This window comes from Camelus ferus, chromosome 10 (genome assembly GCF_009834535.1).
Source record: "Camelus ferus isolate YT-003-E chromosome 10, BCGSAC_Cfer_1.0, whole genome shotgun sequence".
NCBI lineage: Eukaryota > Metazoa > Chordata > Mammalia > Artiodactyla > Camelidae > Camelus > Camelus ferus.
The window spans coordinates 38991242-39019127 of NC_045705.1; the positions used below are offsets into that span (position 1 = coordinate 38991242).

The following is a 27886-nucleotide window of genomic DNA, read 5'->3' on the forward strand; positions in this document are numbered from 1 at the left end:
TGCAATGAAACTTCACTTGATGCTTTCCTTCCTCTAAGCATTAGTTTAAGCCATTCTGTCTGCCTTGATTATCCTTCTCTTCCCCAAAGTGATCTCTTCATTCTTAGAGCTTTTGTGATGCTTTTGGGCTACTGTACTGTGTAGTTGTTATTTATTAAGGGCTGCTTTGTAGAACTGATTATCTTTGTCTCTACATATGTCCTAAATCCCTAATTGATACATCTTCATATTCTTTGTAGTGACACAGTAAGCACTCAATATATGGTTTGTGAAGATAATTGACTAGTTTGTTAATGGGAGTCAGGCAAAATCATGGAGACTATTCTTCCTAAAACTCTTGATAGACATTATGACTAAGTAAACTTTTGCTGAAATACTGGTAGTAAACATAGACTGGTTAAAAAAGAAAAAAAAAAGTCTACAGGAGATAAAACTAAAAAATATTAGCTAATAATTCTTTTTAACTAATTACTCTGTATATTATATAAAGGGGCATGTTGTGTGTATGATATAACCCATATACAGAAACTGGGCCAGTTGTAACCATGGCCACACAGCTATTAACAGAGCCACAACCAGAAACCAGGCTATGTACAGTCTTCTTTAAAACAAAACAAAAAGAAAAACATCCTTTAAAAAAAATTTAAAAAAAAAAAAAAGAAAAACATCCTAGTGCTTAGTTTTTCATTTTAAAAAGGAAGATTGTGTAAATTTATTTTCCCATCTCAGTTTACTAAACTTTAAGAATTTTACTAATCTGTTGATTGACTGAAATGACCTATCATTCTTTTTATTTAATGACAAAAGTATGAACACAGATTGTCCATGAGGATTATAATTGTTTTGTTCATTCTGCTCTTCCTTCTTGAATGGCTAGTCCAGAACCTCTTAGAGAAGTTACGGAGACTGTGGCCATTAGGGAAGTCTCTGGGTTCCAAGGTAGATTGTGCAGGGGGACTAAAAGGCATGTTCAGATCTGCTGAAAGGAACAGCAAAAGGGTTAACTGACTGGGCTTCCCTAGAAAATAAACTGAATGGGATTGTATATGTGCAAATAACAAAATGTATTTTTTTCGGTAATGAAGAAGTGAACCTAAGCCATTCTGTTTCACTCTATAGTTTCTGATTTTTCTGGAAATCTAGATGAAATTGATTTTTAGAACCCTGCCTTAAATCATTTCTGTACTTTATTTGTAGGATGGCAAATTACTGAGTCCTAGAACTGGGTTTCCTTTTTTCCATTTTTCATCTCTTGTTTTCATGATTCATTCATTCATTTTGTCTTTATTCAGTGTGCCTCTATATTATGCCCGATCAGGACACATTGGTGAGAACTAATATTGACAAGACTTGGTTTATTTGGCTTAGTAGCACCGAGAAATGTCATGACACAGCCCTGCTTCACTCCCTGATGTCACCACAAAGGTTGTGGAATCTGAAAGAACAATTTTCTTTAAAAACTTATTACAGACATATCAGGCAGTGACTAACATAAACATTTTGGAAAAATTCCTATTTTTAATTTTATACTATTTCTGAGGTTATATTTACAAATCTTAGACTACTGTGTTCTAAATATACCTCTTTCAAGTTTCATGTTTTAAGTCAAGCTTTGGGATATTTGGTGACAAGATGCACATTCGTCCAATTCAGAGTTTTATAAATTAGGACAGTGGTTCTCAAAGATGGTCTGAGGATTCCCTGGACAGGTATTGGATGGTGGTAGGTAGTTCAGAATTATTGCAAGGGAGTTGCAATTTCATATGTCTGCCAAAACATTCTCTCTGTTGGGATAAATATTTAATGTTACACATAAATGCATATGTATCAAAAATATGTAGATATTGCTGAGATTAATAAAATGCAAGTTAATTTTTAAAAAAGAAAAAAAAACTGGGCCAATTGTAAATTCAGATGGAATCTTCTCAGAATCAGTTAGAAGTTTGATTTGGAGCTTAGATCTAATTACTTTAATAATGAAATCCTTTTATTGTATTCAAAACCCAGCTGATAAAAAGATTCTGCTTTTGAAATAGAGAAAGTTTCAATTTCAGTTTTATTAGCTTAGCATTAAAGTATTCAATTCAGTGGTTGTTAATCTGTGCTTATGAAAAGCTTGCCTTATAAATTGCATGTACATGCTCAAATCAGAATGTGAAATTGGGTATAAATGTCTCCTAGGCAATGGTAAAAAGGATCTCAAGCATTTCCTTAGGATTAGCTACGAATTTTTTACACTTAGCGGGTAGCACATCTGTAAGAATTTATGTAGTAACTTAGTTATAGGTTACTGAATTGCTTGCCTTTACATAATCTACATTTGCATTTATGATTTAATGTCTATATTCATGTGAAGTCATTCTTATTTCTCTACTTTTAGGCTCTTATAATCAACGGAGCGAATCTGGCAGCTCAGGATGATCGTGGATGCACTCCTTTACACCTTGCTGCAACACATGGACATTCTTTCACTCTACAAATAATGCTCCGGAGTGGAGTGGTGAGGGCTCCTGTTACTATGTGGGAATGTGTAATCTTGTAGATGGACTAACAGTTGGCAGTCTGGTTGACTCTTCCTGACTTTTTAAAGCCCTTATATGACTTTGAGGAAGTAATCTGATCTCTTCTTTAGCTTTCCCATCTTTAAATATTGGAGCACTAATTTAGAGAAATCTTCAATAGCAGGAAAAAAACCCAGTTTGGTAGTACAAAATATTTTGGATGCTCTGGATTCTTCATGTCAATTCAGAGTTTAATAAGGAAGATTCTGAAGCTTCCAAGCACATCTTAACTAGGGATTGTAAATCTTTCTGAATTTGCTGTCTGTTTACCTGTGTGTTTCTTTTGTAACTCTTATTTCATACACTAATTTAGAAAGTGATTTATGTCTCTAGAAATTTCATTTATTGTGATATTTATTTTTAATCTTAGTGGTTGTAAAAAATAACTTCCTATAAGAATTAAAATATCTTCTTATTAACTCTTTGCTTATGCTCTCAATGATTTGCTTTGATCATTTGAATTCATCTCTTTCATTTTATTCGACCTACTTGTGACCAGTAAAATGACTAGTTAAGTTCCTTTTTAAAAACGATTTTAATGTGGCTAGTTATATTTAAAAAAAAACAAACTAAAATTTCATTAGTACCCTATTAGCTCATATTTTCAAATCAGTGGTTGTAGTAAATATTTCTATTATATTTTGTGTTTGCCATGTAGTTTTTTAAATTTTAAAAACACCAAATCTCTTTTTTATTTGTACTCTTTATCATGATGCTACTCCCTATGGTTTGCCATATAGTTTTAAGAACAGCCTCCAATTCTCATTTGCAGAATTAAGCTGCTAGACTTAGTATTTTCCCTGCAAAATGGAAAGAAACTGAGTTCCTGTGAATGTTACCTCTAGGATCCCAGCGTGGCTGATAAGAGAGAATGGAAACCAGTGCATTATGCAGCTTTTCATGGGCGGCTGGGCTGTTTGCAACTTCTGATTAAATGGGGATGTAGCATAGAAGATGTGGACTACAACGGAAACCTTCCAGGTATTTGCAAAAGCAAATATTTTGGTATTTCATTGATATAAACTTTTAAAATATTTGATCATGTTTAAGAAATTTAAACTTTCATCATTCTAATAGTCCCTAGCAAAACTAAAGTAGTAAATAGGTTGGCATGAAAATTTTTTATCTTATATTATGTCTATGTTATGTATCCATCATGTGGTTGATTTTTTTTTTTTTTTTCTGGAACCATATCAGCAAAAAAATTGGCAAAATTAAACTTGGATTTACTCTTCCCACCAGCTGTTTCCTTCATCTACTGTCTAGTGTTACTGTTTTTTAATTTCATATGTGTCTTCCCCACAAACTACTTGAAAATAGTACGGATAGTAGACACTAGTGTATTTGAGTTAATTTGCTAATTGCAGTTGTCTAGCCTGCAATTAACTGGCCAGTTGAGATCTATACTCTAAACACCCTGTCTTTTTCTATGAGGTGCTGTAGAAATTCAGAAGAAAGATAGACTACAATAAGATTGGTTACTGAAAATAATACTTGAATTGTCTTAAAGGAATCTTAGGTAGCAAACAAATGAAGGGGAAGTCCAGGCAAAATAATTACTTTGATCAAATCACTTTGCTGCTTAAAAACTCCTTAAATTCCTATGGAGAGCTGACTCCTTAGCTTGGCATGCTCAGCCTTCATAATTTGGCTCTGTCCTGCCTCCCTGGCCTCATCTTCTATCCCTTGACACTATGATCAGGGAACATTTTGCTTCTTTCTAAAATACTTCCTTTAGTGTTCATTTAGTGAACTTCTGTTGATATGCACTCTCAATTTTTAATGTATCTGGAAGTAACTATTTTACTCTCACTCTTTTAAATTTTTTTTAAAAATTTAAGTGTAACCTACATAGAGAAAAGCGCCCATTTCAAATACACAGCTCACTAAATTTTCCTAAGTGAACACGTCTCTGTAACCATTAGCTAAATCAAGAAACAATAGTCTCCTGCATGTCCTCTTTCTGGTTACCACCAGCTTCCAGAGTTAATCACTAACTTGGTTTACAACATAAAAATTAGTTTTTTTTTCTTTCTGAGTTCTATGGAGTAAAATAATACGCGGGTGTCCTTTTGTGTGTGGCTTCTTTTGATTTACTAAAGTGGTTGTTACCAATTTATATACCACGAGCAGTGTTTAAGGCTTCCAGTTATTTCACCTTCTCATTAACACTTGGTACTATTGGTTTTTTTAGTTTTAGTCATCTTTTGAGTGTATAGTAATATCTCATTGTGGTTTCAATTTGCATTTTCTCTGATGACTAGAGATGTAGAACATTGTTTCATATATGTAATGGCCATTTGGTTATTCTTCTTTTGTGAAATACCAGTTCAAAGCTTCTGCATTTGTTTATTGAGTTGTCTTTTTTTTAAATTGAATTATAAGGGTTCTTTATATTTTCTAGTTACACACTCTTTGTCACTTATATATGTTGCAAGTATTTTTTCCATTTAGGTATCTTCCATTCTGTGTCTTGCTTTTTCATTCTTTTAAGATATCTTTTGATGGACAGAAGTTTTAATTTTAATGTAGTCCAGGTTTCTAAGCTCTTCCTTTATGGTTAGTGCTTTCTGAATCCTGTTAACAAAATCTTTCCCTACTCCATGGTCATGAAGACACTCTTTTATATTATCTTCTAGGAATTTTATTATTTTACTTTCACATTTAGATCTCCAACCCACCTGGTTATGACTTTCCTGTAATACAAGACAGGGGCAATTTCATTTTTATTTAGTTCTTTATTAATTTTGTGTGATCACATTGTTAGTCTCTGGTTGTTTGCTCATTTAAAAAAAAATCCAACTTTTATTTCTTGAAACATGTATAATTATTTTATAACCATGTATAGTACATTTTTAATAGTATAATGTAGAGGTAAAGGATATGTGGCCTCAGGACGAGACTGCTTATGTTCAGCCTTCTCTTAAAAATTATTAATTCAAAATTTATTTATTCAGCATCTGTGTATCCCTCTGTTAGGTGCTGGGGATAGCACTGCAAATAAAACAGACAGAAGTCTCTGCCTTTGTGTGGTGGTAAGGTGGGAGACAGACAATAATAAAAATGAATGAATAAAATACATATTATATTAAATAGGGATATGTGTTTGGATTAAATAGCAAAGGGGAGTAGAGTGTTACAGGGGATGAAGTTTGACATAGAGTGGTCAGGGAAGTCTTCACTGAAGAGGTGACACCTGAGTGAAGGCCTGGAGTTGAGGGAGCAAGGCTTGTGGGTATCCTTAGGGAATAACATTTTAAAAACATTTTAGGAGGAGGTAACAGCAAATGTAAAGTGCCCGAGGCAGGGGTGTGCCTGGTGTGCTTGATTAACAGCCCGTAGTACAGCAAGTCAGTGTTCTAGGGACAGAAGTGAGGGGTAAGTGATAGATGATGAGGTCAGAGAGGTAACAGGAGCTGTCAAAGGATTTTGAGCATGGGAGTCACGTGACCTACGTTTAAAAGCATCATTTTGGCTATTGCGTTTATAATACTAGATTGCAGTGAGGGTGTGGGCATGAGCAGTTAGGAGCTCGATGCAATAATTGAGGCCATTATATGCTTGGGCCAGAGTAGAGGCAGCAAAGATAGTGAGAAGTAATTGGGGTTTGTGTATCTTTTAAAGATGGAGCCAATAAGTTTTAATGATTGATTAGATGTGGGAGGTGACAGAAGTGGAAGTCAAGGATGGCTCCAGGGTTTTTGGCCTGAAATTCATGAAGAGGAGAGAGTTTTCATTAACTGAGGTGGGGAAAGCTGTGTAAGAAATATATATGCAAAATGGGTAAGGAGTTCAGTTTTTGAATGTTAAGTTAGGAATGCCTATGACACATTTAAGTGTCTGAGGAGTAAGCAGTTAGAGGAGTCTGAAGTTTTAGGGGGAGGTTTTTAGTGGAAGGTTCAGCTGAAAAATGTAGAGTGACATGTGCCAACAACTTCCCTTTTAGACATTGTGACTTGATTCTCTTGAGTTATAGGGTCACTGCCCTGCTTCTCCAGAGGCAAGGTATGTGTATCAATTGGGCTGTTTCCCAAATAGTCACTTCTCAAGCCTGTCTTGTTCTTTGTAATTGTTGCTTCTAAGCTTTACTACGCAGAACCATTCCTTTTTTTTTTTTTTTTTTTTTTTTTGGCAGATTTTGGGTTATGGCTCTCCCTTAGTCTCATTCAGTATATTTTCTTTCAGGGATTCCTTAACATTTCTTGTCTTTTCATGGTGTTCTTCCCTGATTTTCTTGTCCTTTATGGCTTCAAAAAATATCTTTCCTGTTATTTTCAAAGATTTAAGAGGAGAAATGAGGTAGTGTGTGTGCTTAGTTTGTAGTCTGATCCACTCTTCTTGTTCATAATAAAAATAATGTTTATGGAAAAGTGACAAAATACACAGTGATAAAAATAACATCACCCGTATTTACCTAGTGACTATCTTGGTTTATTTCTTCCACTTTCCCCCAAAATATTAAGATAAATTTATTATCTATCTTACATAGCAAGCATTTTTTCATATAATTATAAGCTGCATAATTGGGATTTCAGTTTCCAAGAAAATTTTCTGGGGCCTGCTTCATTGGTGACCCTCACTTGGCCTCTCTGCATTCATGGTAAGTGTAGCTATTCAACCATTTAGTCTGTTGCTTTGGCATAACTAGAAGGCTGGCTGAGTAAGGTCATGTAAGCTGGAAAAAAGGTCTGTTATCCTTGCACAAAGTACATTCCTGATACACAGGGCAGGAATAGTCATCTCCCTGTGAGGATTACAATCTCTGTGTTATTCCTTTTTATAAGTTCTTTTGTTGTCAATTTAAAAATTAAATATTTTTTTCTCTCACCTGTAGTTCACTTAGCAGCCATGGAGGGCCACCTTCACTGTTTTAAATTCCTACTCAGTAGAATGAGCAGTACCTCTCAAGCTTTAAAGTCCTTCAATGATAATGGAGAAAATGTGGTGGATCTGGCCCAGAGATTCTTTAAACAGAACATTTTACAATTTATCCAGGGGGCTGAGTATGAAGGAAATGATCCAGAAGATCAGCAAAGTAAGTGATAAACCTCAAGTGTTTTAGCATTTAATAAGAAGAACAAATGGAAAAGGAAAAGAAAGAAGTTATAAGGCAAATGTTATATTAAAATATATTCCATATCATTGTCCACAAATTTATCCAGATTCTCTTCTTTATATGAAATATTTTAAGCAGAAATATATAGAGATTAATGTAATGTGATGAACAGTCTTTGTACCACCGGATTTAAGAATAAAATATTATAGATACAGTTGAAGTTTCTTGGTTCTCTTTTCCTAATACCATTCACTCCCTTTTCTCCCTCTCAGATACATGGATTTCTAATTCCATTCTGTGGTTTTATATTTAGTACATATGTACTGGAAAAATAGGCAGTATTATTTTGTGTATGTTTAGAGTAAGAGACTAGGCTTTTATAACTAAGAAATCTTAAAATTCAGCAGCTCAAATGATATAGAACTTTATTTCTTTCATATGACAGCCCGGGTTGCAGAGTGAATCTATTCTGTGCAGTCACTCAGGGACCTGCTATCTTCCCAGCTTGCTCTCTCTAGTTGTTGCTTATCCAGCAGGAGGTGGAGAGGGAACAGGAGTCTAGGACTAGGGATTTTCAAGGTCTGATTTGCACTCATCACTTTTGCTAACATTATGTTGACAAGAGTTTAGTCATATGACCACACCTAGGTGCAAGGAAGCCTGGAGAATTAGTACCTAGATGAGAAGCCTCAGCTCAGCTGCAACTCTGTTACAATGGAAGGAAGGGGCTTTTAGTGGACAACTAGAAGTCTGAAACTTCTTTTAAAACTATAAAAATGGCATAAAACGCTATGTATCCTTCTATGACTTGCTTTTTCCACGAATTATTTTGGTTTTTTTTGAGGTTTATTAGGCAGATAGATGTATTCTAGTTTATTCTTTCTAAGTGTTTGTGTAGTACTGCATTTTATTAACAAAAATTATCTGTTCTCCAATATGACATTTAGATTGTTTACAGTTTGCAGTATTACAGTCAGTGTGGGTAATGGATATTCATGTATGTGTCTCCTTGTGTACATGTACAAGAGATTCTTTAGAGAAGTACTTCCCTGCTTTTTTCACCCATAGCCCATGTAGAAAATGATTTGTATGATCCACTGGGATTGCTGGATGAGGCTTCTTGAGGTATTGCCCGTCTTCTCTGACGACTGAGAGTTAAGAGCTCTGCCTTGGTAGGTAGTTGGGAAAGTCTACTTTAGGTTTTGCTTGGTGGGATATGCCCATCTTCAGTATAAATAGGTATTGATGCTGTATTCTTCATCAAAGTGGTTATAGAGATCTGTGCTCTCATCAGTGATGCCTGGTGAGAATTTAGAGAAACAATATTCAATATTGTCAGGCTTTAAAATTTTTGCCAATTGATTGGGTATGAAGAGGTTTAATTTGTGTTTTGATTTGCATCTTCTTGGTTACTAATGAGGTTGAACATTGTTCCATAAAATTATTGTCTATTCTCGTTTTCTATGAATTGCCCATAGAATTGTCCTTTTCTAAATAATTCAAGTTCTTTTATAAAGTCTTGATACCGATCTTGTATTAATTTTATCTGATAAAGTTATTTTAGCCCACGTTGTGGCTTGTTTTTTGACAAATGATATCCTTTTTTAAAAAATAATCAAATTTATTTCAAGTATGACTTATATGCAATAAACTATATTCATTTAAAATATGCAGTTTGATGAATTTTGACATATGTATATGCTCATGAAACCACCACCACAATCAAGATAGAAAACATTTCTGTCAACCCTGTAGGTTTTTTTCGTCCCTCCTTGCTGTTCATCCCTCCTTTCACCTTGGCCCTGCACAACCACTGATTGGCTTTCTATCACTATAGATTAGTTTGAATTTTCCAGTGGAACTCTTTTGAGATTCGTGTTGTTTATATTAGTAATTAATTCCTTTTTATTGCTGATTAGTATTCCATTGTATGGCTGTACCATATTTTGCTTATGTATTCTGTCTTACTGATGTATCTGTTTATTTGCCAATACTACACAATTTTGATTACTGTAGCTTTATAGTAAGACTTACAGTCAGGTAGTGTAAGTCTCCAATTTTGTTCTTTTTAAAATACTCTTTGGGTATTCTGAACTGCTTCCTTTCCATACATAAAATTGAGAATAGCTCTATCTTAGAATTGTTAAGAGGATTACACAAGGCAGTCCTTACAAGTGCTTACTACCATACCTGGCATTCAGTAAGGGCTCAGTGTATGTAGTTGTTATCATTGAAAACATTTTATTAAGTATTTACTATGTGCTAGGCACTAGATCAGGTGCAGTCACATTTGTTTATGTATATGTATATGTTTACATACACCCGTATACTTTATCTGCTTCCTGTTTCTTTTCCTTTCTTTACTTCCTTGTAAACAGAGAGGGAGTAGTCTGTGCAAATATAGGACTTGAGACCAATTGTGTCTTTATACAAAGGGTTGAAAATGACCACCACCTTGTGTTTTATGATGGCCTGAGGGAAACTGGGACTATGACTGAGAATAGTTCTGGTACAATATAATCCTGGCATATTTGAGATTCCTAGGGATGGAAAGACTACACAATTAATAATAATCTTACTTTATGATTCTCTTTTTATTACTTGCCATTGCATCAACTGATCTAATTCCAATATAGCATTCTTATACTTGAGTTAATATTGAAATGCATGATTGATTAAGGCGGGGAAAAAAATGAACTCTTGTGTTTATTGAAATGCTGAAATTTTTATTCATAGCTTTAGCATTTCCAGGTCATGTGGCTGCCTTTAAGAGTGATTTGGAAATGCTTAAGAAATTAATAGAAGATGGAGTAATCAACATTAATGAACGTGATAATAATGGATCAACACTTATGCATAAAGGTGAGTTATGGTTTCTGCTTCATTTTCAGTTCTGACACAATTGCTGTTGAGTTACTTACCTTTTAAAATAACTATTCATCAGAAACACATGCAAATGCAAAACTTCCTGATACCCTAAAAGGTATCAGCCTTCCTTATATGGTAGATAGAGTGCTTAATTTGCAATTCAAGTGTGATATTCTTCTTATGATGCCAGAGATTCACACATTATTACATTTGAGGGTAATTCCAAAAGAAATTCTCTTGTGACATTGTCATGTTAGTTCAGATGTGAAATTCACTGCCAGAGAAGTTTCTAAGAACTTTTTCTTTTGGACCTGTTAGTTCATTAAAGCAGAAACCATCTCTCTTGAAAAAAGGTATAGCAGAATTTTCTTCTTTCTCGTATTCTGCAAAAATGTTTTTACTTCCATACAAGTATCAGTGAACGTTAGATTTGAACATATTTTCAAAATGTGTGCCACTTTTCTGTATATTCTCCCTCCGTCTATGTGGAATTCTAAAATATTAATCTTTTTTCTGTTATTTTTTAATCAGACTTTGTCAAATTGTCAACTTAGTGTTAAAAGTATACAATCTAGGATTTATTCTTGCCAATCTTTTATTTATAAAATCAAAACCAAATCTTTAACCTGTTATGTGAATTTCCATTCTGCTTCATTTGTGATATTTTAAGTTTCTTTATAATTGATGGCAGATAATTCTTGTAAAAAGATAGTAGGCTTGTTAATACAGTCTTGCGTTTGAATTAGACTTTATTTCATAAATAACTTCTGGTAGTCCCAATCACAGATTGTGTTCCTGTTGGTTCGGTTCTTAGCTTAATCATTAAAGTTTAATTCATACTGTATCTCAAGTATTGAGTATAAGCACCATGAATACCAGTAGTTTTTTAAATAAGAAAGAGAGGTTGGGTGGAGCAGGAAGAAGAGGAATGTGAAAGGGGTTTCTGTTAATACAGAAAGGTCCCCATTTTGGCAAACATTCTACCCTGGACTTGCAGAATTTCACTCCATCCATTTCTGCTGGCTGTCTAGGGGTAAGATTCTTCACCATGACGTTTGTGAACAGAGGGGAGACGTAAAATGTGCACAAAATCTATTTTTTAAAAAACGTGGTGCTCTGGAGCAAAGCTCCCATTTCATATCCTAGGTATAACCATTTTTTATTGCTAATGTGCACATGGGCTGTCACTGTCACACTGTGGCAAAAGATAGATTCCCTTACACGTAGTGTCATAATGCATCTTTGGGGAACAATAAAGTAAGTTTCACTGATGGCTGGTTTCGGCCTATCACAGTCATTTCTTTACCACTTGAGCTGAGGTGGAAATGAGGGACCTGGAAGAAAATTCTGGAGAGACTGATGTACAACAACAGGGTGTTTGGGGTGCAGCCACTGTGAAAAGGTGGGAGGATGAAAGTGAGGAGGAACCAGAAAGCTTTGTCCTCCCCCCCATCTAGTCTGTCCTTTAAGGACTCCTGGGTCAGGGGGGATCAGATGCTGTGGCGGAAGGGTGATACAGGGCTGCGGGTGGGGGAAGGGGCGTTTTGTGTACCTTCGCCTTTTCCTGGGGAACATCTGTGTTTAGATCATATGCAAAATGGGTGAATAAAAGTTGATGTCTCCTCATAGTTTGAGTCATATTTCTCACATTTTGTCAGTCTACTTCTTTTTCTTTCGTTTTAATTTTGATTCAGTAAATAAACTACAGTATCTATTATTGAGGCATTCTTCTTAGTCACTTAATGATTGTTAAATCCTCTATGACTTCTCTTATTTTTCACTTGCTCTTTTTTATTTTATTTATTTTTTTTTTGGAGGACTAATTTATTTTTAAAGGAGGTATTGGGGATTGAACCCAAGACCTCGTACATGCTAAGCATGTGTTCTACTGCTGAGCTATAGCCTCCCCTGTTCATTTGCTTTTTCTTTTTTCATTTTTCAGTTTTATTAGGTAGAATTGTTAGTTTGCACATATACAATATATTGCATGCAAATACATATACACAATATACTGCACATATTTTTAAAATTTACATATATACACTGTTCATGGTTTCTAAGAATATTTAGAGCTTTAGATTTTTAAACTTACATAGTTATCAAAGGAGTAAAGCCAACCACAAAATAAGAGTTAATTCAAAAAGATACATAAGCCATAATTATTTCAACTCAGTTCTTAAAAATGTTTAGCCACTGCATAATTTTATTTTGTTCTCCTAAATTAATCAACATATCCTAATCAATATGCAACAAATATTCCGGGTGAAAAATCTTTCAGTTGTATTTCATTGTAGATACATTACTTAGCCTCCCCTGCCCTTTGTAAGCATTACTTGTGTAATAAAATGGAAATGTTGGGTTAAACTCATACTGTCTTATAAAAACTCACCATTATCTGTGATTGATAAATATGATTTTGTAACCCTTAAAGCACAATATGTTGCTGTTTTTGTCTAAACTGAGGTTATTTCTAGAGGTCTGGGAAATCTTGTAGTATTCCTTGCTAGCTGGTTTTGGATTCGCTGAAAGAAGCCCCAGGCTTTTCAAGAGCCAACTCTGGGTTTGGCAGGTGGCTCTGAGTCAAGCGTAGGAACAGGACACTGGTCTTACAGACCTTTCGTGAGCTGGGCTACAAGGCTGTAGTGAGGCGGTTGCTTTGTCACTGGATCTGGCTTTGTGTCCTTTCCTCTCCGTTGCTGGTATTGGAGGTAGCTTAGCTTTTTAAGGCATCAAAGTCGTCCCGGATGCTCTCTGACTCATTCTACAGAGGCACGTGTATATTTAGCACCAACCATGTGCCCGCACCATGAAGACAGTATGAGATCCAGATCTTACTGTTAAGGAGCTGCATACTCATACCACGAACAGCTAGAGCTTTTTATCAGTCAGGATATAATTAGTCGCAAAGAGTATCTGGCTGTTAAAATACATGCAGTAGGAATTCAGGAGTAGATATTGAGGTGCAGAGAAAGTTGCTAAGGGTTAAGTCATTGAGGAAATGTTTATGAGAATTCAGAAACAATACCTTATGCTTATATGGCACTTAGCAGGGTGTAAAGCTGTCATCACGTTTAATCCTTATTGTAATTTTATGAAGCAGCAGCGTATTCCCCTTATAAATATGAATCATCTCTGTAAAAGATGAGGACATTTAGGTCCAGAGGGATTGGGTTTCTTGACTGAGGTTGTACAACTAGTAAGAGCAGAGCTGAGATTTCATTCACTTTTTTCATTTATTTATTTTTTCATCCACTCTGTAGACAATTATTGAGGGTCTGTATGTGCTTACCACTTGCTAAGTTCTGTCCTGTCTGCCAGTCTGTTGTTTAGCAGTCCTAAAGTCAGATCTTAAAAGTGTATTGAGTTTTTTCCCCTCAGTTTCCCTGAGTCTTGAGGTGGACCCTGAAGGATGGGTAGAAGTCAGATGACCACATAACTGAGTGATGGGCACTAGGTGAGAAGACAATGAGCAGACTTGTGGATGTGAAGATTAATATTGAGTGCATGTGTTTTAAGAAAGGGTAGTAAATAGTTAAAGTATTCAATGAAGATGGATAAAATTTGAGTTGTGACTGTCAGAAGAAGAAGCTATTTGTATAAGATGGCAAAAGATTCTCAAAGTCTTTCACGTTCACACAGATTGCACTCACATTCTGGCCTGATACAAGATTGGTCAGGATACAGTAAATGAGCACTGGATAAGGATTAGAAAAAATCTAGGTTATAGTTTCATATCCATCACTTATTCCATTGCTTATTGACTTTGTGATGTTAAATAAATAACCTCTTTGAGCTTCAACTTTTATATCTATCTGTGAAGTTATCTGCATAGGGGCTGAGCACAGCAGATATTTGATGAAATATTTGTCTAATGAATGAATAAATGAAATAGAGAAAATAACATCTGCCCAACCTACTTTTGTTGGTCATTGCAAGGATTAGTATTTACAAAAGTACTCCCTAGTGGTACTGTTCAAAATTTTAGAAAATAGTTACTAATAACAATAACTTTTTTTGTGTGTTTATCTTCTGTTTTGTCTGTTTGTTTTCACAGCTGCTGGACAAGGCCACATTGAATGTTTGCAGTGGCTTATTAAAATGGGCGCAGACAGTAATATTACAAACAAATTAGGGGAGAAAGCCAGTGATGTGGCTAAGAGGTAACCCTATCTGCTTTACTTCTTTTGTTTTTAAAGTTTTAAAGTTTTGCATTTACTCTCCTATACTCAGAAATATCTGAAGATTTCTGGAATTACAGGACTCAGTCAAATGCTGATGGAATGGTAATTTTCAAGCTGAATTGACCTTGACAATGACAGTGATTCTCAACTGGGAGGTAGTATTGTCCCCTTTCCTGGAGGGGAGGGGCATTTGGAAATGTGTGGAGGGTTGTCACAGAGACAGAAACCATCAGTAATATTTAGTGAGGTCAGGGCCAGGAATGCTAAACGTTCTACAGTGCTTGAACAGTGGTGTACAGTGAAGAACTGCCCTACCCCATAAATGCAGCTACCTGTTGATAAGTATTATGTGATAAAAAGAAGTAATCAAAAGGAGTCACATGGATTTTTAGAATTTTTTGAATTAAATATAATACCTATTATCAAATACCTCCAGCTCATTCAGGTCAAGTCCTTCAGGAATAATTAGTCCATCCGTTTGGTTGTTTTTCATTCAACTTCCTGTATACTTACCATGTTCCAGGTGCTATGGTTAGCATTAGTATTACAAAGATGAAAAAACATAGTCCTTGCCCTCAAGGAACTACAGTCTTGTAGACAGACAGATGTGCAAACATAATTTTTATTAATTATAGTCATTATATCACATTACTTGTTATGTATAAGGTACAGTAAGAGCAGAGGAGAAAAAGTGCCCAAGTCTTCCTGTTTGAAAGTTGGGGACAAATTTTACAACAGTCTTAAAACTTTATGTGAAATTGCCAGTGAGTTTTGGAGCTGAAAGAAACCTTTGAAGCTGTCAGTTATTTAAAAGTTCATACAAAATTTGATTCTATATAAGAGGAAAGACTTCTTACTCTGTTACCTGTTTTGAAGAGGTAATTGTTGTCATTTGAAGAGGTAAACAAAGACTGCAGCTAAAATGTCGGGGGAAAAAATGCATCAGAAGTGTGTCAGGCAGTTAATTCATAAAGATACGTTATTTTTCTTGGATTTTGTGGTTTTTGTGGTGTCAACCTTTTAAAATTTGTAATTTATTACAAGTTATTTCCTCATTGTAAATAATGACTTACTTTAGTGTCTAATTTCATATTTACAATTTGTAAAAGAAGACTACCCAAGTCATGTTTCAGGCCCCATAGAACTGAGATCCATCCACTGAGCTGGGCTTTAACATTCACAGGAATAGGAGTCTATGATGAAATCCCTTGCTTGTGGGAAGCCAGAGCCAGGCATCCTTCAGTAAATCTGGAGTCTGGAAGAGCTGTTTAGTATATGAAACAGGGAAAGAAAACGTTGCCAACTGACTCCAGGGCACTGCATAGAAGTGTGTGACCACCCTTTGCTATGGGCTGAAAATGTCACCTACTAGGATTTGGACACCACCCCTTGCCCCACGCCTTCACCAACTTTATATGAAGAATCTGAACTTAGAACCCATACATGTAGTGCCAGAAAAAGAACTGAAAATTAACATAGAAACTTATCCAGAAGCAGGTAAACCCTTAAGTCTATTGACAAGTCAAAATATCCCATTAGACTTCCTCCACAGCTCAGGCCATGTGGAGTATCCGTGGAAAACAGTTCTAACTTAAGATGAGAACACACACACACATGCACGTGCACACCCCAAACTTATAAAGCAAAGCATGAGAAAAAGCAAAACTGCTATGAGTGAAAGTACAGAAAGCTGGAGAGTTCATATACCAAAAAACCTATAGAAAATAGACTAAATTGAAGGGCACATTTAAATATGCAAGTGTTCAAATAAAGGCATTAATAAAAAAGCACATAAAAAGCACATTATAAATAAAAAAGATAGGCAGATTAGAAAAAATAGAATCCCTGGAAATGAAAAATTTAATCACTGAAATTAAAAACTCACTGGATGAGTGAAACAGCGAATAATTCACAGTTGAATGAATGGGAAACCAAAAAAAAAAAAAATTATAGCCATGTCACTACATCTAAATTAGCGTTGGCTAAATATGGAAGCAACCTAAGGGTCCATCAGTAAAGAAATGTGATATATATGAAGTATGAAATATATATATGTGAACTATAATGTGAAATATTATTCAGTCTGAGAAAGAAGACAACACAGATGGACCTTGAGGGCATAATGCTAAGTGAAATAAGTCAGACAGAGAAAGACAGATATGTCTTCTTAAATAAGTATGACATCACTTAGACGTAGAAAAATGCTGAACTCATAAACAGAGAGTAGAATGGTGGTTGCCAGGGGGTGGGGGAAACAGATGTTGTTCAAAGGGTGAAAATTTCTAGTTATAAGGTGTGTTAGTTTTGCAGACTAATGTACAGCATGGTGATTATAGTTCATAATGCTATATTTTATACTTGCAAGTTGCTAAGAGAGTAGATCTTAAATGTTCTCACTGCAAACAGAAGTGGTAGTTATGTGATGTGATGGAGGTGTTAGCTAATGCTGTGGTGGTAATTATACTGCAGTATATAAGTGTATCAACTCAACACACTGAATACCTTAAATATACACAATGTTAAATGTCAGTTATATTTTAGTAAATCTGGAAAAAATTAAATGTTGTGGGAGAGAAATATTAATACAGATGATGGTAAGGAGTTATGAAGGAAACTACAGGGAGACAGAATTTATAGAGAAGTCAGGGAAAACTTTTTTTGGATAAAGCAACATTTAGGCTGACACTTAAAGGAGGAAGAGTCGTGAGATAACACCTTGTGTGTCTGAGGAACTGCCTGTGGTTCAGAACTGCTTGACCCTAAAGTAGGTGTGTGGGCTAAAAGTTGTGCATGAGGCCTGACAGGATATAAGGATCTAGTTATTCATGCCCCGTAATTTTTGTTTGTGAGTTCATGTTCCTTAAAATTTTGTTTGTGGGATCATTTTGAGGTCTTGGAATGTGGTTTTGTTTTACCACATACTGGCATCACTATCAGCTCAGGTCCACTTTATTTTTATTTTTTAAAATAACTTTATCAGGATATGATTGGCATACAATAAAGTAAACATATTTGTACAGCACAAACTGATGAATTCTGATATATGTATACACCTGTAAAATGATCACAATCTAGATCGTGAACATAGCCATCACCCCCAAAAGTCACCTTGTGCCCCTTTGAAATCTCTCTCCCACTGCTTTCCACTGCCTCTTCCCCAAACAAACATTAATCTGCTGTCACTATAGATTTGTTTGCATTTGCTAGAATTTTATATAAACAGAACCATACAGTATGTACTCATACATCTGACTTTTTTCACTCAGCATAATTATTCTGAAATTCATTCATGTGTAGTAGTTCATTTCTTTCTTGTTGTTGAGCAGTACTCCACAGGATATAGAATTCCACAGTATTCCATAGTTTGATTATCCATTAACCTGTTGAAGGACATCTCGATTGTGTCTATTGTTTGGTGATTATGAATTAAGCTATTATAAATACTCAGGTACAGATTTTTGTGTGAACGTAAGTTTTCAGTTCACTTGGGTAGTACTTAGCAGTAGGGTGGCTGGGTCAGATGCTAAAGGGTGTGTTTAACTTTGTAAGAAACTGCCAAAGTGACCACACCAATCTGTATTCTTACCAGCAATGGATAAGAGTTTCTGTTGCTCCTTATCTTGCCAGCATTTGATATTGTTAGGTTTTTTTATTTTTGTAATTCCAACAGGTGTGTAGTGGTATCTCACTGTGGTTTTAACTTGCTTTTTCCTATTGAAAAGTGATTTGGGGCATCTTTTCTTACAGATCTTTGCCATTTGTATATTTTCCTTTAGTGAAGTGACTGTTGAGATCTTTTGTCCACTTTTAAAAATTTGGTGGTTTTCTTATTGTTGATTTTTAAGAACCCTTTCTATACTCGATACTAGTTCTTCCTCAGATTTTTGTTTTGCAGAGATTTTCTCCCAGTTGTGTCTTGTTTTTTCATTCTCTTAACAATGTCGTTGAAGAGCAAACATTTTTTTTTGTCAGTCTGCTCTTTTATAGGTTATGCTTTTAGTATCATATCTAGGAAATCTTTGATTAACAGAAAGTCACAAAGATTTTCTCTTTTATGTTTTCTTTTAGACGTTGTGTAGTTATTGGTTTTACAGTGAGGTCTATGATCCATTTTGAGTTAATTTTTGCATATAGTATGAGATATGTTCCAAGTCCTTTTTTTTCTTTTTCACATGTGGATATCTAATTGTTCTAGCACCGTTCGTTGAAAAGGCTGTCCTTTTCCCAATGTATTGCCTTTGTGTCTATGTCCAAGTCAGGTGTCCATGTATGTGTGGGCTTATTTCTGTACTCTATATTTTGTCCATTCATCTTTTTGCCTATCTTTATATCAGTATCACATGGGTGATTCAGTACTGTGGGTGTATGTAAAGTTATTCGTAATTTCTGGCCCATATTTGTCATTCTTGCACCAAAATGCTAAGTGTGAGTGTAGTTGTTATAGAATTAAGCTTGAATCTGGTGTACAGTAAGTACTCAGTAAATGATAGCTGTTAAGTTACAGCCTAGTAATAGAGATATTAAATTCTACTAACCTTTCAACTTCCTGTGTTTATTACTCTATCGTTAATGATTTGCAGCACCTGGTGAAAGGTAAGGATATCTGTGCATGTGCACGTGGTTATGTAAGTGTGTGAAAAAAATAGGATGCGAGGTTTTTGTGTTTAGCAGTAACTCTCCGTGTCCTAAGAGAAAGCATTAAACATTTTAATTAGCAGAACTGGGAAAAATATGCAGATTACATACAGTCACAACACTAACTCAGAAAACCAAGGGTATATTACTAAAAGCTTCATAGAGATGTGAGCAAGATCAAAGAAAATGAAAATGTGGATAGAAAAGTCATTATTTTTAAATTTCAAAGCCATGCTGAGTGCTTTGAGGGTTGAGGAAGGATGGCAATTAAGAAGGCTAGAGCTATAGTTTGCCCTAAAAGTGGGACAGAACTAATTCTACAGTCTAAGTGAGGCCATCAGGGAAAAGGCAGTAAATACAGATAATCGAGTAGGGTGGTTCTGGACTTCCTACTCAGTTGAGCAACTCTGTGTGGGGTCACACTAAATATTCTTTTGATAGTAGGTCTCCTCTTTCAGTTGGACTTTTGCCAATAAAAATTACCGAATCAATCTTTTAACCGGATGTCTGGTCCTTAGTTTCCAGTAACTGAGTTTCTCACGTGGCTGGATATGCATCAAATTGTCACTGACCTTCAGATTCAGTTTTGCTCCTTTCCTGAGTTGTAGAGTGTAATTCCCCAAATTAAGTGCAAACTGCAATATCAATTTGAAAAAGACGGTAGATCTTGTTAATTACTAATTCTTTTCTACAGGTTTGCCCATTTAGCAGCAGTAAAGCTATTGGAAGGACTACAGAAATATGATACAGATGATGAGAATGAAATTGATGAAAATGATATGAAGTTTTTTATAAGACATGGTGTTGAGGGAAGCACTGATGCCAAGGATGATTTAGGTCTCAGTGAGTCGGATAAAACAGATGCCAGAGGTAAGTGTGCCAACTCTTTTGTGATTTATCATTTAAAAAATACCATATCTCGTTTTTACCACAAATTTGGGAATCATCCAAAGACAACCACCATCTACAAAGTAAACTACTTTGATGTTTTGGGGGGAAACAGAGCTAGTACAGATTTTTGTACTAGGGGTTGTTGAACATACAAATAGTATAAGACATGACCTCTGTCCATCGAAGAGGGAAGGGATATTTTCATGTCATATGACCCTAATTTCACTTCTCATGATATTGTCAGAGTTGTGGTTCATGTGAATGGAGAAGAACTGAGTCAGTGGCATTCCTAACTAGGAGAAAGGTGAGAAGGAGCTGTTTCAACCGAGGTTAACCAAAACAAAGGCAGCTGGAGTAAAGTGAGCAGAGCTTGGACACTGGATTCAGACCTCAGAGCATCACCTCTTTCTAGCTGTGTTACTCTCTTAGCCTCAGTTTCCTCATCTATAAAAATGAGACTGCTCACATCATGTCACCCGCAGAGTTACTACACAGATGAAATGAGTGCACTAGAGAACAGGAGATGCCCGCCCATTGCTGAGGCTTCATAAACATCTGTTCCCTTCCTCTGGATCTTCAGAAAGTGTCTTCAGTTATTCTGGCAGGAAGAACGAATTGTACCAAAACTGTATTCTCCAAGGAAAACTTCCAATTCATGTCTAAATTAAAGAAAAATTTTAAAAAGAGCTCCCACAACATTGCCAGGCAGAGCATCACTCTCCAGGGGATGGTAGAAGCCCCTTCCCTGGTAAACACAACCTGAGGATGCTCAGGTCAGGGTTCCCAACCAGCAGCCCTCTGAGGTCCCCCCACAGTGAGGCCCAGAATCAGTGACCCCGTCAGAATTTCCTGACAGCTTTATTTATTTATTTTTTGTTATTTTTCATATATTTTAATTGAAGTATAGTCAGTTTACAATGTTGTGTCAGTTTCTGGTGTACAGCACGATGCTTCATTCATACGTGAACATACATATTTTCGTTTTCATATTCTTTTTCACTGTAAGTTACTACAAGATACTGAATATAGTTCCCTATGCTGTACAGTATGAACTTGTTGTTTATCAGATTTTGTGAGCATCCTCCTGTATTTTGAAGCGAGAGACACTCTGCCAGAGTTCAGTAGGTGGTCTGTGTGATTCAGTGGGTTTGTAGATGCAAGTCTTGGTGTATTGGGAGAGAGCGAGCTCTGAGTCTCTCTACTCCATCTTGGCACCTCCTCCCTGACAGCTTTATCTTAAATAACTTTACCAAGATGTAATTCATATACCATTCAATTTACCCATTTAATGGTTTTTAGTATATTCTCAGATATGGGAAACCATTATTACAATAAATTTTGTAGCACTTCCATCATCACAAAAAGAAACCTCGCACCCATTAGTAGTCAGTTCTCATTATGCTTACCCTCTTTTCCCTCTCCCTCAAAGCCCACGCGTTAGGTAACTGCTAATCTACTCTGTCTCTCTAGGTTTGCTTTTTCTGGGCATTTCACACGAATGGAATGATACTAGATGTGGTCTTTTGTGACCGGCTTCTTTCACTTAGCATAGTGCTTTCAGGGTTCATGCACATTGTAACATGGATCATTACTTCATAGTTTGTTCCTTTTTATTGCCAAATAATATTCTTGTTTGGATATACCACATTTTATATATCCATGCATCAGTTGTTGGACATTTCAGTTGTTTCCACATTTTGGCTGTTAAGAATAATGCTGCTATGAACATTCGTATACATGTTTTTGTGTGGACAATCCAGCATCCAGTCACCTTCAGTGACGAGGAAATCCCTATTGCCTAAGTGGCCCATTTCTATCTTTTGACAGGGTCCTTGTGAGGATTAAAATGTTTAGGGTACTCAGTGTAGTGTCCTGCACATCATAGGACTCCACAAATACATGACAGCTCTTACTGTTTTTGTTGAAAAGTTTCGCCTTTGTTGACGTAAGATCTGTCTTCCTGGAGCTAATCCCAGTTACTCCTAGCTCCTACTTCCAATGACTCCATAGAACAGCTCTTTCAAAACAAAGCCTTCAGATATTAAATTATATAATCTCAACAGCAACAATTTTTTCAATTTTATGTAACATTAAAAAAAAAATCCCCTTTACTTGCTTGCTAGTAGTTCTGGTGGTTCCCAAACCTGCCTGCCCATCAGATTTCTCTGAGGAGCTTTTACTAAGTACTGATACCTGAATGCGTAGGACTGATATATGGGGCTTAACCATGTACATTTAAAAAAGAACCCCAGTTGATTCTGTTGTATGCAGTTTGGAATCTGCAGCTCTAACCTATTGACAGATAAATCAGAGAGGTGAGTGTGAGGGAGGAGAGGCTGTGGTTTGCTAACCTGGATGTAAAGCAGAGTTTCTCCCCTTCTGCACTGATGACAGTTTGGGCAGGTATTTACTTGTTGAGGAGGGTTCTCCTGTGCATTGTGAGACACTTAGTAGCATCCTGAGCCTCAGGATGCCAACAGCCTGTTTCCCTCCGTCCCCCAAGGTTTGACAAGTGAAAATGCCTCTAGATATTGCCAAGTGTCCCTTGGAGGAGACAATCACCCCAGGCTGAGAACCCGTACCATAAATGATAGAAAAATCATAGTTTTGATAGTCAGAGAAGAGCTAAGAGTAGCTCTCAACATACTTCCTTCTCAGTGTCCCCTTGTGTAGATATCACAAGTGACTGATCATAATATTTTGGGGCTAGATTAGTTCTGGTTTATTTTAAATAAATCAAACATTTTAGTTTTTCTAATTTTCCAACATACAGTAGGTTATGTGTGGTCCTGTAATACACCACTAGTCCTAAACACTGCGAGTTTGTCTTCTTTTTCTTTTCTTCTCTTTTCTTCCTCTTTCTTTCTTCCTCCCCTTACCCTCCCCCTTCCCCTTTCTTGAGATATTACTAGTCATAACAATCTGATACATCCTCCAACAGCAGGAAAAGAATCCTCCATTTAGGTGTTTCATTGCTCTTACACCCTGATGTTCTAATGCTGATATCTGTCCTTCTGTGTTGATGCCACCGTCCCTCCCTGCCCTCCCCCAGACCACACAGACGCTGGCTCTAGAGGAGGAATATACCGTAGGACCCGCATCCTATGCACACACGAGCTGCTGTCTGTCTCAACCAGGTTCCTGTTCCACTCTGTCTTGCAGTGAGAGCTTACAAGAAAATTGTAGAATTGAGACACCTCCTGGAAATTGCTGAGAGCAACTATAAATGCTTGGGAGGAGTAACAGAAGAAGATTTAAAGCAGAAGAAAGAACAGCTCGAGTCTGAAAAGTAATGTCCTCCAAACTCTAGTGGTTTGTTTTTACTTACCTTTCTATATGCTACTTGAGGGTTTGTTGATCAACAACTTTTTTCCTCCCCACCAAAGGGTGTAAGTTTCCAGCCTGTTTTCCTCCTGAGCCCACAGATGGCGTTAAGATTTAAATTGTAAAATATACATAACATAAAATGTATCATCTTAACCATTTTTAAGGTAGGAGTCAGTAATGTTAAGTACATTCACGTTGCACAACCAATCTCCAGAACTCTTTTTTGTCTTGCAAAGGAGTTTTTGGTTGGTTGGTTGGTTGGTTTTGTTTTTTGAGACCACAGCTACTTTGAGCTTTTCAGCAGTCTGTAGCCATCCCTGTCAAATGGGATTGCTTGCTCACAAGTCTGCGACCCAGTCCTGTGTTCACTGATGGCGGTACCCTCAGGCTGCGCTCGTGCCTGGAGGCAGTGAGCGCCTCCATAGCCCCTCCCCTCTCATTCCCTGCACCGGAAGCTGGCTGGCTGCACACTGGGTACTGCTACCTAATTAATGGCTGCTGGGATAGGGGACTCCTGGTGCTTATTTCCTCCCACTGCCTCACTACTTTTCTGTGTGCTTTCCACAGTGGGCGGGGAACAATGGGAGAAAGGAGGGGAGACTTCTAGTTTAACAAAAAAAACAGGTCTGTAAAGAACGGTTTGCATGGATTCTCCACTTTCTCTGCCTGTTCCTTTGGTTGGGTTTCTTCCCCTCACACTCTTAGAACCTTCTGTTTCCCTTTCCTCCATCCTCTTCTGAATCTAGCCTGAGTAAGAGGTCTGGTAAAACTATACAGAGTAACATCTAATTCTAATCTTTGTTAAGAATTAGTATGTTATCCTTCCACGGGTACTTGGGAATCTGAACAGAAGACAAAACCTTAAGCCAAAATATTCCATGCTCTTAGTGGGTTTTTAGACACTAGGATGTTCTGGCAGATCAAAAAAAAATATTCTTTGTATCAGAGGCCCTCTTGGTATCTTACAAATCACATCACATAAGTAGCTCTCCAGTGCCTTTATATTGGTTTTTAAGCATTTGAGACATAGGATATTTTCAGTATTGGCCTCTGCCTAAGAACCTGGCTAAAAGTTCTTAGACTCCATGTAGTCTAGAAAAGTGCTTTGCAGTGGAGTATTATTTCCCAGAAAACAAGCTTTACATTTGCTCTCTGTACTTCTCTTCCAAGGCAGATACTACTGCTAAGGCCGCTGTGTCACTGCTGAGCACTGCTACGTGCAGGGCACCAGATAAGCCGCTCACGTGTATTACTTCATGCCAGCTTCACAGCTCCACCATCTGTCGTCTCACTACTCAGATTAGGAAACCAAGACTTAATGTAGAGGTTAAGTAACTTGTATAAAGTCACAAAGGGAGGACTAAGAGTCGGAGGTGGAGCCAGGATTTGAGTCTGAGTCTGTATGACTCCAAACCTGTTATCCAAGGTCATTACGATTTTAATAGTTTTTAATGAAACTTTTCATTCTAATCTTCATGTTTCAGTGTAAAGAAAACCTGGGTAAGTGTTGGTTTGAGGGATGTCCTCTTGATGATGATGTTCTCCATGGGTTAGATGAAACTCAGAATACAACGAAACCTGGTTGTATTATTCTGTCCTGGGGCTGATTTTCTTTTCTTACTTGCTGGATTCTGAGTTTCCACAGCTGCAGCTCTTTTAGCCTGTCCCTACCTTCAGCCCACTCACTTCCATACCAGAGCCACTCCTGTATACTCTTAGGTCACTCTCCTAGAGACCTGACACCCACGCCAGCATGCCTGGGAGTTCAGTTCCCCTCACCATCCAGCAATATGGCAGGAAAAACCCTGGTTCGAGTCATAGCATCACTTGTCTGGATTGATTTTAACATCTTCCTGGTATGTCTCCCAACTTCCTGTGCCTGCTCCCTAGTCCCCCACCCCATACCCTGCAGTCTGTTAATCGTGTTAAAACGAAGTCAGATAAATCTCACATACTGTTGACTGAAGGAAGCCAGGCACACAAATGTACATAATGGAAAATTTCATTTATAACCAGAGGCAAAGCTGATCTAATGTGATAAGTATTCAGAACTGTGGTTGCCTGTGGGAAGTGAGGATTGCCTGGGAAGGGCAGGGGGGAACTTTCTGAGATGATGGAAATATTCTACTTTATATCTTAGAAGTGATGGTGGATACAAAGGTTTACACATTAGTCAGAACTCATTGAATTGATCACAGTGTTTGTGTATTTCACTCAGTAAATTTTACATCATTAAAAAACAAGGCAAAACAAAACAAAACAAAAGGAAATTAAGTCAGATCATGCCCTCCAATGGCTTCCCATTTCACTCAAAGGAAAACTTAGTCCTTGCTATGGTTAGAAGGCCCTGCTTATTCTGGCTCCCTTGTACCTCTCTGATTCTCCCTTTTACACCTTGAACTACTTCTCCAGCCACTTTGGCCTTCTGGTTTCCTTCCAGTTCACCAGGCATTCTGCGTTAGGGCCTTTGCACTTGCTGGTCCCTCTGTCTGGAATGCTCTTCCTCCAGATGTCTACTTGATTATCTCACCCATTATCTTTATCTTTAGGACTTGCTCACAAGCCCCAGTCTCAGTAAGGCCTTCCCTGGCTACTGTGTATGAAGTATTAACCCCTTCTTGACAACATTTCCTATTACTTTCTTGCTTTATTTTTTCTCCCTTAGCATTTATCACCTTCCAGCATACCATATATTTACTTACTTATTTTCTTTACTGTCTATCTTCCTCCACTGCTAAGGTAAGCCCCGTGAGGGCAGATTTGGCCTGTTTTGTTCACTACTCCTCTATCCCCAGTGTCTAGATCAGTGCTGGCTGATAGCAGACTCTCCATATATATTTGTCCAATCAGTGATTTCTTCATTTGACTTAAATATAATAGATGAATGCTTTTCACTATTACCAAAAATAATTGCTAGTTTATACTGGAGATTGATTGAAAACAATTTTTTTTTGACAGGACTATCAGAGAGCTGCAGGGCCAACTGGAGTATGAACGGCTACGTAGAGAAAAATTAGAATGTCAGCTGGATGAGTATCGAGCAGAGGTGGATCAACTCAGGGAGACGCTGGAAAAAACTCAGGTTCCCAACTCTGTGGCTGTGGTTGGTATCCTTAACACATTTATCTTTCTCAAGTAGTAGTATAAAAGAGTAGCTAAGAGCCCAGGCTTTGGATGGAGCTGTCTATCTGTCTATCTGAACAGTAGCTGGGTTCTCAAGTGTGCTGTAAATGCTACTGTTCTTATTATTGTACCATACAAGGAAAAAATTTTACTATAAGCACAGTAATCAATGAGGATTCTAAGACAGCTAGAGTATGTATATTTTAACATTTTAAATATCCAAAAAAACTGCTTTGAATGGAATCCATGTAAGAAAGCTTCAAATCCTCAAAAGAGCAGTTTTGTTTCTTTTTTTAATTGAAGTATGATTGACTTGCAATATTATATTAGTTTCAGGTGCACAACACAGTGATTTGATATTTTATACATTATGAAATAATCACCACAGTAAGTCTAGTTACCATTTGTCATCATACAAAGATATTACAGTATTATTGACTATATTCCCTGTGCTGTGCATTACATTCCTGTGACTTTTTATTTTTATTTTTAAAAAATTTTATTGAAGTATAGTCAGTTTACAATGTTGTATCAATTTCTGGTGTGCAGCATCTGTTCTAGTCATACATGTATTCGTTTTCATATCCTTTTTCATTATAGGTTACTACAAGATATTGACTATAGTTCCCTGTGCTATACAGTGCTAGGTCCGTCCATGTTGCTGCAAATGGCATTATTTTATTATTTTTTATGGCTGAGTAGTATTCCATTGTATAAATACACCACAGCTTCTTGATCCAGTCATCTGTCGATGGACGTTTAAGTTGTTTCCATGTCTTGGCTATTGTATGTAGTGCTGCTGTGAACATTGGGGTGCATGTATCTTTTCAAATTAGAGTTCCCTCTGGATATATGCCCGAGAGTGGGATTGCTGGATCATATGGTAAGTCTATTTTTAGTTTTTTGAGGAATTTCCATACTGTTTTCCATAGTGGCTGCACCAATTTACATTCCCACCAACAGCATAGGAGGGTTCCCTTTTCTCCACATCCTCTCCAGCATTTATCGTTTGTGGACTTTTGAATGATGGCCATTCTGACTGGTGTGAGGTGATACCTCATTGTAGTTTTGATTTGCATTTCTCTGATAATTAGTGATAATGAGCATTTTTTTCATGTGCCTATTGGCCATTCATATATCTTCATTAGATAATTTTTTTCCAATTTTATTTTATTTATTTTTTTAAGTGACTTTTTTAAACATTTTTTTATTGAGTTATAGTCATTTTACAATGTTGTGTCAAT

At 36.7% G+C, this 27886-nt stretch overlaps 1 protein-coding gene across 3 annotated transcripts in view; it reads left to right on the forward strand.

Annotated features, from left to right (window-relative positions):
• Nucleotides 1–27886, forward strand: part of ANKRD42 (ankyrin repeat domain 42) — a 54016-nt gene that overhangs the window by 11853 nt on the left and 14277 nt on the right. For 2 of the 3 annotated variants that reach the window (XM_032488760.1, XM_014560867.2), the window contains exons 4-11: nucleotides 2381–2500; nucleotides 3407–3542; nucleotides 7396–7596; nucleotides 10354–10479; nucleotides 14540–14645; nucleotides 19996–20171; nucleotides 23355–23481; nucleotides 26478–26622. In XM_032488760.1, coding sequence (XP_032344651.1) covers nucleotides 2381–2500; nucleotides 3407–3542; nucleotides 7396–7596; nucleotides 10354–10479; nucleotides 14540–14645; nucleotides 19996–20171; nucleotides 23355–23481; nucleotides 26478–26622 — 1137 coding nt within the window. The remainder of the gene's footprint in view (nucleotides 1–2380; nucleotides 2501–3406; nucleotides 3543–7395; nucleotides 7597–10353; nucleotides 10480–14539; nucleotides 14646–19995; nucleotides 20172–23354; nucleotides 23482–26477; nucleotides 26623–27886) is intronic. The other variant, XM_032488761.1, reaches the window with a different exon arrangement.